The following is a 14,242-nucleotide window of genomic DNA, read 5'->3' on the forward strand; positions in this document are numbered from 1 at the left end:
TTCTAGCTAAAAACATTTTAGGGCAGCCCGCACGTGACATCTGGGCCCTTTTTTTGGCACGAAACGGCGGGTGCTTGATAAATAAATCAACCGTTACGGCCTTGGAGAAAGCCGCTGGTTAAAACAGTAATTCGGTATAAGCCCACTCAAAGTGTCGCCAGACAAGACCGACTTGGTGACAACGGAAAAGCCCTGAAGACCAGATTCAGTACAATTAACAACTCACAACGTTTTCAACTGCATCATAATTTATTAAACTAAGGTTACGAACATCTGACTGCAATTTTCCTCTTAATTTATTAGTATCTTTTTTTTTTCGTTTTTGTTTTTTCTGCGAGGATGTCCAATGTTGACATCCCACTGTTTACGAATACTTTGACCCCACCGTCCCTTTCTCGCGACTGTGATGCGATTGTCGACTCGCGAAAGAACGAGACAAACGAAAGAAGTGCTCTTTAAAGATCACACATGAAGCATGCAGGAAGACCAAATTACCAAGTGAAAAGGGCTGGTAAACCAGTGGTAAGCTTATCAGCAGAAAAATATAGATCAAACACTTCGACTGGAAGTTCAAAGCTACATTGCTAAGAAACATGGCTGACGTCGTCTGTTCGAGTGCAAACCATTTACAATGCATGTATTCAAGTTCGTACAATTCGTCAGGGGTTCGTCACGCTATTTATGATCATTCTTGCCCATCTTCATTCCACAAATGTGATTGATGAAATCAAGGTTACATAAGACGACTTCGCGTACAAATTGACCCCAACAAGTAATTGGCTTATCCAGGGGGGCGTCGGACAAGCCCCTCCGTCTCCCCCTCCCCGCTACCTTACATATACGACCCAAACTGCCGAAAGTTGGTCTTACGTTTTAACCAGTTGCAAAGACCTCATTTCTCTTTAGACCAGCAAGCAGAAAATTAAATAGCGTAACCAAACCCATATATACGGAAATAGGAATAGCACCAAAACAAACAGAACGTAATTCTGTAATTTTAACTCGCTTTAAAAAAAAATCCTTTTTACTCGGAGTGAAGTGTCTAAACACAAGATTGAGTAGGATAAGTTGAAGCGCAGACGCAAGTCGGTTTGTTATCGTTAGCGTTGACTGTTGGCTTTGGTAGCGTGACCGTAGTTCTCGCTGGTGTTATTTGACAAAATAATACTAACTTGCTGACTTCGTTTAACACAACAAACCGAGTAATTTGAACATGACGTTGGATCTTCGAAACCGAGTTAAGAACTGAAGATGGTACCATGCACGGAAAACAAAGGAAAAGTGTTTCCTTTTTCAAGGATTCTTAAAGTTGTTCTATCTACAATTTCAAGTGAATTGCGGGTAAGTCGCGCAAAGCTATGGTATGCACAACCAGCCTGGCATAAGATGAACAGAAACTTGGTATCAGACCCAGTCCTGAACAGTTTTGTTTGAGAGGAGATCTGGGTGAAATGAAAGAACTCCACAAGTAGCACTTGTCTGTGTTTAAATCTCGCATGCCACGAGAACGGACAGCACTCGAAAGGGTTCTTGGGAACGGTATGAAAAAGCCTGGTAAAGAAAGTGTTGCTAAGAACGGTTGCAGTTCAACCAGAAGAGATTTTAAGTATTTCGTGAGGAACATGCTTCGGAATTCGAAAGTAACACCGTGACATCAGAATCTGACTATAGGATGTAACAACACTTTTTTTTGTCCTAAAATTAGGATATGAACACCTGTATTACTTTTAACGAAATATAAACTAACATATTCAAGCCCAGACAAATGCTGCGACTTTGCTACCCAACTGGCAAACCCAATAACTTAGTAAGATTATAAATTAAGAGCAACAACAGGGTAGCGACAAACAAAGCGTTCTCTAAGTCGGGGGTCTTACAGCAAGCCTTTGGGACCCTTACACACGGGAATGTAGCAAGGAGCGCTGGGATCCAGACCACTGCCGGACAGCTCGATATGATTTGGGGAGATGAGATGATTGGAAGCAAAGCGCGGAACTCCAGGGGAATCCCCGGTAGTGTAGGTAGTGGTAGCGGGCATGACAGCCATCACCTCGGCGATCTTCAGCTTCAAGGTTTCGATCTCTCGATCTTTTGTCTTGAGGTTCGCCTGCGCTATCTCCAACTGCCTGCGCGTGTCGCCTAAAGCCGAGAACAGGTCCAACTTCAAGCGCGTCTCGGAACTCAAACTGTTCTCTAGATGAGTGTTCTTGCCCTGCATGGTTGTCAGTGCAGACATAAGCACCTCCGTCTCTTTCTTTAACTGCATGCTATCATATTCCCTGGTCTTTTGTCGCAGCGTTTCAGCCTCCTTGTCGACTCGCTTGATTTCCTCTTCTTTCTCTTGCAGCAAAGCACGCAGCTGACGACTGTCTTCCTCCAGTTCGTTCCTGAGTGCGTTACACGCCTCATGACCTGTCGTTTCTTCGCGCTGTTTCGCGGCCGCGTCCTCGGCTTTCTGTCGTCTGCGCTCCTCTCGTAGCTGACTCTCCGCCAAAAGCCGAGCATCTCGCTCAGTTTTTAGTTTACGTTCCAGAGAAGAGATGTTATTACGATCTTGCTGCCGTGCTGAGGACATGGTTTGAAGTCTGCGGAGAAAAACACGGATGATTTAAGTTTCAATTCAACACGACGCTAATATTTTACAGTCGAACCTCCCGTAAGCTACCACCCAAAATGTCAAGCCTATGTGGTCGCTTACGGGAGGTGGTCGCTTACCAGAGCTTAGAACTGCATATTAGGTCAAAATGTTGCCTCATTAACATATGGTAATTTTTAAGACATTTAGGTCGTCTCTTTTAAGACTGATAAAGTACAGTGTATGTGCGTTTTATCTTTAAATTTTCAATGTTTTATTCATGTGAAAAATCAATTTCGAGAAAAAATCCGGTACTACCCAGGAATGCAATAATGTTACAACACCTTATTATCCAATTTTCGCACTATTATCTGTCAAGTATTATTTGTCGCTTACGGGAGGTTAAAAACAAAAGAAAATTTCAAACTTTCAGCTCTAAAAGGGGTCGCGGTCGCTTACGAGAGGTGGTCGCTTACAAGAGGTTCCAAATATAGTGATTTGACAGGGAAACTTTTGGTATTTTGGAAAACTGGTCGCTGACGAGAGGTGGTCGCAACCGGAGGTTGCACTGTAGTTAGATAACAAAACGCACCAGGATCTTTGTATTTACAAGAGAGGGTAAGAAAAGCTGGGAGAACGGTTTGACTGTAAGTACCAATAACATTACACTCGGACATATCTTATTTGTTGGTGTGAATCAAGGGCCAGCGGTTAATTAGTTGTACAACTATTAAGTGTAACCCTCTTTAAATAAAGTTTGATTGATTGATTGATTGATTGATTGATTGATTGATTGATTGATTGATTGATTGATTGATTGATTGAGTGAGTGAGTGAGTGAGTGAGTGAGTGAGTGAGTGTTTGCTTGACTGACTGACTGACTGATTGATTGATTGATTGATTGAATCAACTTACTTTTGTTGTATAACCTCGCACTCGGACTTCAGCTGCTGCAGTTCAACCTTAGTAGATCGTTCGCTGGCCATCAAACTGTGCATGGTGGATCTCAGCTCCTGTTCGCCTTGTCGACTGGTCTGCAGCTCCACTCTCAGTCGTTTACTATCATTCTCTAGTTGGGTTACATTGCTCTCAGCCCGACGACTGAAACAGAAAAAGAAACACTTGCAATGACACACTAAAAACAAACATACCTGCCAGAGAAAGTTTACATAAATAGATAGATAAGAAGCAAGGTTGAAGTAATTTAGTCACCTTTTCGACACATTTACGTTGGTTGGTGAAAAAACCCACCGCAAAACCGAGTTTATACCTCGGGAGGCAGCAAAGTCTAGGTGACTACACGTCTCTTTGTTAAACTACTAGGACTACATGTACCCGTGTTTGGAGACGACTAAGAGCGACGGAAATTGTGCATTATCAGTGGGAAAAAAACATAAAGATCTCAGAAAAAAAAACTACCGTCATCAGCATTACATGACTCTTCTTTCTGCACACCACGCAATCTTTTCGTGGGAGACGACGTTGTCGTGACGAATCCGAAAAGTGCATGCTGCGATCAGCGTAACGGTAATGTGACAACTGAACAGCAATACGTTACTGATAAATTTAGAAACCCTAGGGCACCCTCTGTAAAAAGAACAATCACGCAAGTGAAGCATAATGCAACTCCCCACCCCCATCCCCTCTAACCCCCCCAAAACAGACGAATCAAGTGAATGTAAGTAACCACGTTTACAAGAAACATAAAATTCTGGAGACATAAAAAACTACTGGTAATTGCAACATGCTTACCGTAGCAGCCTCTCCTCCTTCAGTTGAGCGGAGAGACTAGGTCCAAGGTCAACAGACTGAGATTTCTCATGTCCCTGTAGAGAGGAAAAAAGACCAAGTGAAATAGTCTGAGAAACACTGAAGAAAAAAAGAACAAAATGAATTCAATCGACAACAATACGGCACGTACCTTGGGTGAGTTGCTCCTACTATTCTTTCGACTGTTGTTAATGGAGCTACTGGACGCACTCAAAGAATCGCTGTCAGACTCGTCATTGTCGTCATCATCATTATGATCATCGTAGTCTTTCAACTTTTCACTTGCTTTTGTGGCATTTTTCTTGGAAGACTTTCCAAACACACCGCTGAATGTAGTACGGTTCTGTTGTCCCCCTCTACTGTTCTTTTGACTTGCTTCCAGAGACAGTTTATCAAGTTCATTTAAGTTATGGTCCTCACTTGTCTTTTTTGATGCGAGATTTGAAAGTACATCTAGATCTTTCAGTGCATTCCCTTTCAAAGCGGGCCTTGATTCTAGATCACTTAGTTTTAAGCCGCGCCGACTGGCCTCCTTGGCTATAAACAGTTCTAGGTCGGTCTTTGTGTTTATCCCATTTGTCATAACAGGTAGAGACCGTCCTCTTGGTAACGCAACATCTCCATTTGCAACTTTACCATTACATATAGCTAGATTGAGGCAATAAAAAACAAATCAAAGTCAATAGCACAGAGCAGTAAGCAGCAGTTTGTAAATATTTTAAAAGACAAAATCTTTGCACGTGATATATCAGTTAACATCCTATTCCCTGGAAATAAACAGGCCTTTTACAACAATTGGTCACGCAATCGATTATCCAACATGTATAACTTGTGCTGAAGCTTTATCATTTGAAAAGAGCAGGTTTTAATTAACACAAATACTAATTTTCTGAACAATTAACCCTGTCTAAACAAAAACCATCGTCGCTATATTATTGTAACTACGGGTAATCAGAATAGTGTACATCAGACAATTAACCATACGGGAATAATTCCAGCCAGTAAACAGCAAGGGAAGAACTTATGGCGGTTTTAAATTTTGAAAGATTCTTAAGGAAAAGTGCTAGAGTCCGACTGGGCAGCAACGTTTGTTCTTCCAATACAAATCCTTCTCCTATGTGAGTTGCTTTCATGTTCAACTTCATGGCAAGTAGATTATGAATGTGACCAACTATTAAGGTTTATGACAATAGGCCATGTTCGTATTCTCGGTATTGGACTGGAACTAGCATGTAACTGAGGCTAATGTGGGAAGTCATTTCAAATGCAAATGACATCAATCTTTTTTAATGATATTCCCCTTTGCAAGCTACTTCCATTGCCTTAGACTGCCTCCCTGCTGCCTCCATTGCAAGCTACTTCCAGTCCAATACCAAGAATACAAATATGGCTTAGGCTCTCTTCAGATGAGCCTGGTAACTGAGCTGGCTTGGTTACTGGGACAAATTTTGCTGTCTGTTCAAATGGGAAATTTCAGCCCGGTCAACCTGGATGAAATTCAAGAAACAAAAACCAAAACGGTGCCACATAAAGTTGTTGGAAATATATGTATACAAGGCAAACATTGTGCCATTTTAGCTGCTAAGTTGCAAAAGCAAAGCTATTCTGTTGAACAAGTTTTGCCCCAGTTACCCAAGCTGGAGAGTTCATATTGGATAATGCAGCAATCTCCAACTTTCAACAACAGGTTTCTGCCACCTGAACATTCATGTCTGCTTCACAGTTGTTCCATTGGATAAGCTATTTTGCAGCATCATATTAAAATTAGTCATGTTTAATTATTCACGCATTTAGCAGTCTCTACCTCTAGATGGTCTTTCTGGTGCCTCCGAATGGTTGTTCGTCTCAGGAGGCAATGCAAGGTTTATAAGCTGCATATAAAACTCATTCTCCTTTGCTACATGCTGCACTCGTCGCTGTAAACATAATGCAAAAGAATGAATAGATTTAAATAACTGCTCTGATAAGCGCAAAAACACAGCTGCAGGTCAAAGGGTCACCTGACATACAATAATTTGGGTTTCATATGGGTTCCAGTTTCCCACTGGTTATTGCAAATCAAAACAAGGATTTTTGTTCTGGTCTTCAAATTTTCATGTCATCTCTGATCAATTAACGGAACAAATGCATGGCAACATGGAATCTATTTAACCTTACTTCACTTACTTCACTGAAACTCTAGATTTAATTCTGAAAGTTATTCTCATTTGTCAAATCAAACCCCTCAGCCATGAACATAATAAAAGTTACACCACACATGCACAAACCTAATTGATCCTAATCTTTTAAAAAATCATTCTTACCTGACGCATTTTATAGCCTACATAACTTTTAACACCATAGCCAAGTGTAACCACGGGATAACCAATACTGCAAAAATGAATAGACCAAAGTGATGTACTTCGAGTCAAACAGGGGTGGCAATTGGCCAAGACAATACCAATAACCTGGTTTGCAGGATAAGAGGAAGTTTTCCCTGAATAAGTTTGATACGAAAAATTATTTATGATAAACATGAATATAGCAGTTGCTACACTTTTAGTGGAGAAAGCAAAAAGCTGAAAACTGATACTTTAATACACCTTAACCTCCAGTTTTTAGAAACAAAATCTGTGACTTTCATAGTGAAAGAATGAACCTTATGATCATAAGCAAACATGCAAGATGAACTAATCCTATGTTGCAAGTGAGTACCTGGGTGGGGAAGTTTGGGCTATCTTGCCCACACAGGATTATATGCTGCTTCCTGTGAAAAATTATGCTCTTTATGCATTTTATAATAAATCTTTTGTTCACCAAGGTTGCTTGGTCAAGATGGAATATTGGCATCATTCTATGGACTGTCAACAACCACAACCTGTAACACTTATAATGGCTGAGCATGACTGACAGGTCTTTGATGTTAATGATGAACTTTCCAGTTGCTGGTGTTATTCACCAACAATGTAAGAAGTTTATTTCAGGTGTACAGATCAAGGAAAAAGGTGAACTTTCCTGTTGTTGGTGTAATCCACCAACATTGTAGGAAGTTTATTTCAGGTGTAAAGATCAAGGAAAAAGGTGACTTAAAACTTAACAATAGTCCTGATTCTGTTTATTTTTTTACCGACATTTATGGACCTCAAGTGTGTCTTAACCCAAAACCTCACACACAGAAAAGAATGTGGCCAATATCCAGCCATCTTGACCTCACACTAAGTCAATAGCCCATACATGGAGCTATCATGTTCTTGATTTTTTTGGAAAAGCCCTTGAGTAGATTGGCATCACTTTCTGTTTTTGTTTTCACCACTAAGAACATTATTAACAATTTCACAATCTTATGAATAATATCCTTTGCTAGTTCTCTCAGTTCTAGCTGATAGGATAATAGGGAGCTTAAGCAATGACAATGCTGCCAATAAGGATGATACCTAGTCAAAAATGAATTTACATTTTACAAGCGAAGTTTGCAATTGTCTAGATCTGTTCGGTATGCCAATGACACTAAAAACATGCTCAGGCTAAATATGCAACAACAGCATTCAATTCCAAGAGGAACGACGAAGAATTAGCTGTCATCGACCACGTTCCATAGACGACGCAGAACTTGGTCATTTCACGTTGCTGCTTTGCAGAGGACAGCAAAGAAATGTACAAAGATTTATAACGCATGTGCACAGCTATTGTTTTGTTCATTAAACCTTTTGTTTAGTGACTTTATCGTTGCCGCCGTTGTCGTGGTTTGCTTAAGCTCCCTAATTATAGAGCTAGCATAGAAGAAACTGGCAAAGGAAATTGTTTTAACAAATTGCTGTTTCATCAAATTGTTCAAATGAAAAGTTCAGGCCTGTTTTGCATGTGCTGGCCTCAAAATTTTGGAGTTGGACCACTCATAGCCAGAAGGCTTTAAAATGATCTCTGTGAAGGGACCAATTCACTTTCACCATACCTTCTCCACCCAAGTGTTGACAGGCTAAAAATTTGTTTTTCTTGTTTCCTTATTGGCTGGCTTCAGACAGGGCAGGAGACAGGGCAGGAAAAAAATCCAGGTCCAGTTGCCCGTGGAAAGAAAATTTTGCTCTTAGGGAAGTGAAAATGGAATTTTCCTGGTCCAATGGGCAAGTGAAATTAGCCTCAGTAGTCTTTCTGGAGAAAATTTTCGATCAAAAACAATAAGGTGAGTTAAACAAAGAGTTAAAAGCATGGATCAATAATACTTATTTAAAATCCCAACATGCTTTGCTCACTTTTGCCCTCCAATCGCCCTTCTGGCTGGATTAGTTGATAAGGCATGAACATTGCACACATAGTGGGGACAACTGAAAACTGAAATGTACTGGCCCACTGGGCAACTGAATTTCAATTTTTTTTTCCTGCCCTGTTCAGGTATAATGACTAAAACAGCCTTGAAACTAGTACAGACAAAACAACTCTGAAAATTTTAGCAACAAAATAATTTTGAACACAGCTTAGGACATTCCAGGAAAAAACCCATGACCACCATGACAAAAATAACATTGAACCCAGAAAATCAACTGAACAATCTAGCAATGTCCCTTTAGCATTACAATAAAGGTGAAAACAGTTTTGAACAGACAAAACAGGAATCATTGGAGTGTTTTTCATTTGAGTGTGGTATATAACCAAAACCAACGTAATCACTCTATCCAATCACAAAGCACACAGACAATACAGTGAACATATCAAAACTTGAAGTAATTACATGTAGCTGATGTGAAGCACAGCAAAATGTGAGCATGCAAGTGATGATTGGTTTTGGTTTTAGTTCGGATTGGATGAAAAGCTGGTGCAAGTTTCTTGAAGCCCATTGTGTAGCATAGTAATGCAAAATCATTACTTTTCAACACTAAAATGAAAACTCTAAACCAACATTTTTTGATTACTACCCCTAACTATGTTCTCTGTCTTACGAGAACATGTATAACACGACATACTTGAAATTACCATAACATTAATAAGAAGTTGAATGATGAACAAATTGATGCTAGTTTTTATGTGTCTGTCCTCTTATTGATGATAAATTGCATCATAACATTGTCAAAGTGGCTGTGGAACCACGAGCCGTAGGCGAGTGGTTCCACAATGAACTTTTCACAATGTTATGACGAAATTTATCATGAATAAGAGGACAGACGCATAAAAAAACTGACGTCAATTTGTTTTTTACAATAACAAGACCCCAAAATGGTCCAATGCCGGGAATAAATGAGGGGCAAAGACGCCATAAAATTGCTGTAAACAAAGATAAGTGTATTTCATTCAAAATGACACAAGCTTTGTCAATAGCTTTCCTCGCTTTTTGATTGGCTACTTAAAATAGTCCATAAAATCTCATTGGTTAAAAAGTTGACAGTTTGACAGCTGAAAGTTGAACTTGAAAGCTTGCATAAATTAAACTTTTATCTGCCTGTACTCTTATTGATGATAAATGAGCCAATCAGCGTGCGAGAAATTAGACAGTTATTGTAAAATGTACTTTTGCAAAACGATCACCATAAACAAGCGGTGTTAGCTGGCATTGGGGCATAAATATCAGTTTGATCCAGAAATACACCAAGAAAATCCTTGGAACTGACTTTCCTATTATGTTAGTAAGCAGTTCATAATCTTTTGGTTGAAGATTGCGATGATGAAAATCAATGTGATTCATGAACAAGGTTTGAACAAAGAAACTCCCTGACAATCACAACAAAATACATTTAATAGGGCAAGAGATCTTTACATCTAAATCGATAGCTTTCTTGGTCCACTAGCCTGCATTTCCAAAGCAGATATATACATGAACTTGTCAATGCACCTGTACTATCCACTGGACTATTAAGCTTTAATATTCTCTAGCCTAATGGCTCTTTTTAGACCAGCCATGACTGTCATAAGTGGCTGACAAAAAAATGGCTTGCTAAGAATATAACTCAACCTTTATACGTGTTGAATATAAACCCAAGACTACAAGGAATTGATTCAGTCATTGAAACCCCATTTACAAGTACATGCACTAAAAGAAAAATTGGCATGGCACTGCAAATTTCAGCACTGTGCCGCAGTAAGGCACCATCCATTTAAAAAACCCACAAGAGGTTTGCTCCTGTGTGGCGCAGTAACAATTTTTGCCTTGCACCATACATTTCCATCTATTTCCCTCGGTAAAGGTAATTCCAAATGTATTGTTTTGCCACAATTGTTCACTGCACCTTAAGTGCAAAGTAGAATAATAATAATAATAATAATAATAATAATAATAATAATAATAATAACAATAATAATAATAATAATAATAATAATAATAATAATAATAATGGGAATTTGCAGTAGCATTTCCATGAAGTGGCTCTTCATCCACTGCACTGGAATTTAGAAGTGTTGATTTTTGTGGAGGGAGGAAAACCGGAGAACCTGGAGAAAAACCCTCGGAGCAAGGACGAGAACCAACAACAAACTCAACCCACATATGATGCCGGGTCCAGGAATCGAACTCAGGCCACATTGGTGGGAGGCGAGTGCTCTCACCACTGAGCCATCCCTGCTCCCCTTGGCATAGAACTCATGTTGAATGATCAAGGATAAAACAGATTGACATCTGAAAGAAATTGGGGACATTAAAGAGAAAGACTGGAGAAAAGAATGGTTTGTCACATGTATTTTACATCACTTTTTGGAGGGAAGAGGGTGGGGGGGGGGGGGGGTTCATGGGAGTATTGACTCTACTCTCTGGTCACCATGTTTGCAAAAAGTACTCATGCACCAAGTCCAGAATCACTTTCAAATGGCCAGGGATAGTACTAAAGAGGGTTAACACAAACATGATTTTTCACCTCAATTACCCAAGCTGAGACTAGTCTAGCCACCCCCTAAATTTTGGGCACTGGTGCCACATTACAACTGGACTGATATATTTATTTGTTGATAACTGGGAGTGCTGTGCTTTAAAATCGTGAGCACGGTGCTAAAAATTTCATGCGGCAACATGCAAATATGGTTTTATCAGACATTCTCAATTCATAGCCACTAAACTGAAGATGGAGGGCTAGCAACAGAATCATACAAGAAAGCAATTAAGCCTAGTAGTTCAAGGTATTGTCAAAGTTTTGACAAAGACATTAGTAAATTGACATGATTATATAAATGTCTTTGTAAAACTACTTGAGCTATACTTTGGAGTTGAAAAGTACATTTGGATTATCTTCTGTTTAGGAAAATGTAGAAAGTCCAAGCTAAAGAACTGTCAACTGTGCTTTTATTCTAGTTTTATCAGAATCACCTAAATTGAAAATGAACAATTTGGATCATGGTGGTTTTAATTAATAAATCGATGTAGAACAGGTTATTAAATAAAATAACCGGGAAAAAAGGTACAATGTACTAGTATTGCATTAAGATGAACCAACAACTAAATGTAAAAAATTGTCATGAAAAAGTACAGACAATTTTGTTTTAACGATTTTTCAACAAGATAAAATCTCGGTGAGCCGTCATTTAAGAATTTTGGAAATAAACCGTAGTTTAATGATTAATCACTCGAAAAATGAGAACTCCCGATCATTCGCCTGGAAAATTGGCGCTAAAATTTTAGCGATCGCTAAAAAAAAGAGATTTTATAACCAGGGAAATTACCCCAAGTTGATTTCTCAACCATAACTCACAAATATCGGAAGGAAATTTTCTTTGAAACGGCCTGACTCTCACTACAATAGAGCATTACTTCCGATACGAAAAAGAACCCTATTTTGCATGAAATAACCAGCTGTCTACAGAACATTTCAGGCTAGAATATCAATTAAGGCGTGCAATATCGGTTCGCTCCGAGGAACTGTTCATATATTTTTGCATTCAAAACCGAACTTTAACCAGCCTATAGTTCAATAAAAATACTTTATAGGCAATTCACTGGCCCCACACTTACCAATGAGCGGCAAACGGCCGGCACAGATCTAAATGAAAAGGCAGATTTTTGAGCTCGCGAAGACGAACGGACGCTTCCACATAGACAAACAGTAACCATAGGCTAACCGTTGGTAGGCATAAACCACGGTCTGAAAATATCAAAACAGTCCATTATTAGACCAAAGGACGAAGAGATATTTAGCTGTAGTTTTTTTGTAACAAAGAGACGGAAATCTATCGCGAGTAAAATTTAGTTTCCTGGCAAATTCACCGAATTCGAAGTTTGTATCTGATCCACCAGTCGACCTGACGAAATGTAAACATTGAAAATCTTCGTCGTGTGAATTCAACTTACAACTAAGATGCCCGCCTCTAACGGCTCTAATCTGCTAAAATTGATCTATATGGAATTACCTGTATGCCAGACGAATTGAACCCAAACATACGTGCTAGCAGCAAAGAACAACCAGTGTACAGGTAAAAACATCAAACACACTAAGTCTGAACAGAAAGCCAGTGTGAGGAAGAGCAGAGAGAAGGCCTGGAAAAAAATAACGGCGAAAATAAACGGCTACAACAACATTGCGGATGCTTAGACAATTTTCAGGGCGAACCACATTTATGATAGCAACCTTGCGATCAGTCAAAGGGCCAATGAACGACAAGTAACGAGTGATTTACGGTAAATTCACTTACCAAACCTTGGTACTTGAATGAGTCGTAAGCGCTCCGCAACAGTAGCCAAAAAGGCCAAAGATATTCAAAGCGAAACTCCAAAAGGAAGTCCGCCGTCAACACCATAATCCATACTAAGAAAAATCTGACGTACAGAAATACACTAGAAGGGATAAAAATTTAGAACAGGTTAGAAAACCGACTTTATATCCGAAGTTATATGAAATGTGAGTGGAACTGAAGTGGCCAGAGGCCAAACGACCCGACACAACAACACTTCGACTTTTACCTTCCATAAATCGATTCTGTGATGCGAGAACGTTTTAAAGGCCTTCTGAGCTTTGAAGGATCAATACTTCTTCTCTTCATTTCGACGTGTGGCTCATCGAATGTGGTTTTCCGAACGCGTGAATATGGAAAATATAAAATTAGTCAGTGGGGAAAACGGACAACTGAAACTGATTTCCCTAAGTAATCGCTCATTGCGCTTGCGTGGATGACGTCACACGGCGGCCATGACATAGCGGCCATTCCCTCGCTCCCGCCCCTCTCGTTCAGGGTCAATAAATAACACACCTGGGATCTCTTCCAAAAATATATTTTCCTATCAAACCTGTGAAAATAAAGCTTGGTTACAAGCTCTTTGCATTCTTAAGGGGAACTGAACTTCCTAGTCGCTAAAGAAAGAAAGAGAGCTTTGTATGAACTGAATTCCACCCTTCCGTGACCGGTCATCGACTGACTGAACAGTGACAAGAAATCTTAGATCTATCTTTTCACCCCTTTACATTACATTGTTTTACAATTTAGATTCGTGCAATTATCATAGCAGCCAATGACAAACTATTGAATTAAAAAAAATACAAAGATAAGGAAAAAATTTAAGATGATATCGAAAAAACATAATGGTGAGGGGGCGGACCAGCTCAATGGGGGAGGGGGTGTTTAATCACAACCTTATTCGTACAACGAACCTCTTTACGACCCTTTACGAGAGGAGATCCTTCAGATGAGGAAGGGTGTCTGTCAAGTGAAGAAGCTAGGTTTTCAGCAAAAATGAATTAAACCTTTAAAACCAATGGTGGAGTGTTTTAATAAGTAGTAAACGCAGAGCACGAGTTAACCTCGAGCGCGAATTCAGACCATGTGAGCTTCAGTCACGCGTCAAGTTCAACTCGGCGGTCTGGTTTTGTTTGTTTTTTGTTTTTTTTTCTTTGGTTACATTGGGCTGCTAGTAAAATAAGGAACGTTGCAATGGGTAAAGGAACTCAGCGCACAGAGAGCCTTGTTTGGTTAGCTTGAGAAGCTCTCAGGTCAGCCTAAATTGCGCTCTGGTTA

At 39.6% G+C, this 14,242-nt stretch overlaps 1 protein-coding gene across 1 annotated transcript; it reads right to left on the bottom strand.

Moving 5' to 3' along the window:
* Positions 1–221: 221 nt before the first annotated feature.
* LOC145480761 (macoilin-like) lies at positions 222–13,656 on the bottom strand. The gene is made up of 10 exons (XM_081459086.1): positions 13,194–13,656; positions 12,926–13,067; positions 12,644–12,770; positions 12,249–12,378; positions 6,649–6,715; positions 6,150–6,261; positions 4,497–4,993; positions 4,328–4,401; positions 3,491–3,676; positions 222–2,585 (listed from the first exon to the last, which is right to left on the bottom strand). The coding sequence occupies exons 1-10, from the start codon at positions 13,271–13,273 to the stop codon at positions 1,874–1,876; spliced, it is 2,127 nt and encodes a 708-aa protein (XP_081315212.1). The 5' UTR covers positions 13,274–13,656; the 3' UTR covers positions 222–1,873.
* Between the last annotated feature and the right edge of the window lie 586 nt (positions 13,657–14,242).

This window comes from Orbicella franksi, chromosome 3 (assembly GCF_964199315.1).
Source record: "Orbicella franksi chromosome 3, jaOrbFran1.1, whole genome shotgun sequence".
Classification (NCBI taxonomy): domain Eukaryota; kingdom Metazoa; phylum Cnidaria; class Anthozoa; order Scleractinia; family Merulinidae; genus Orbicella; species Orbicella franksi.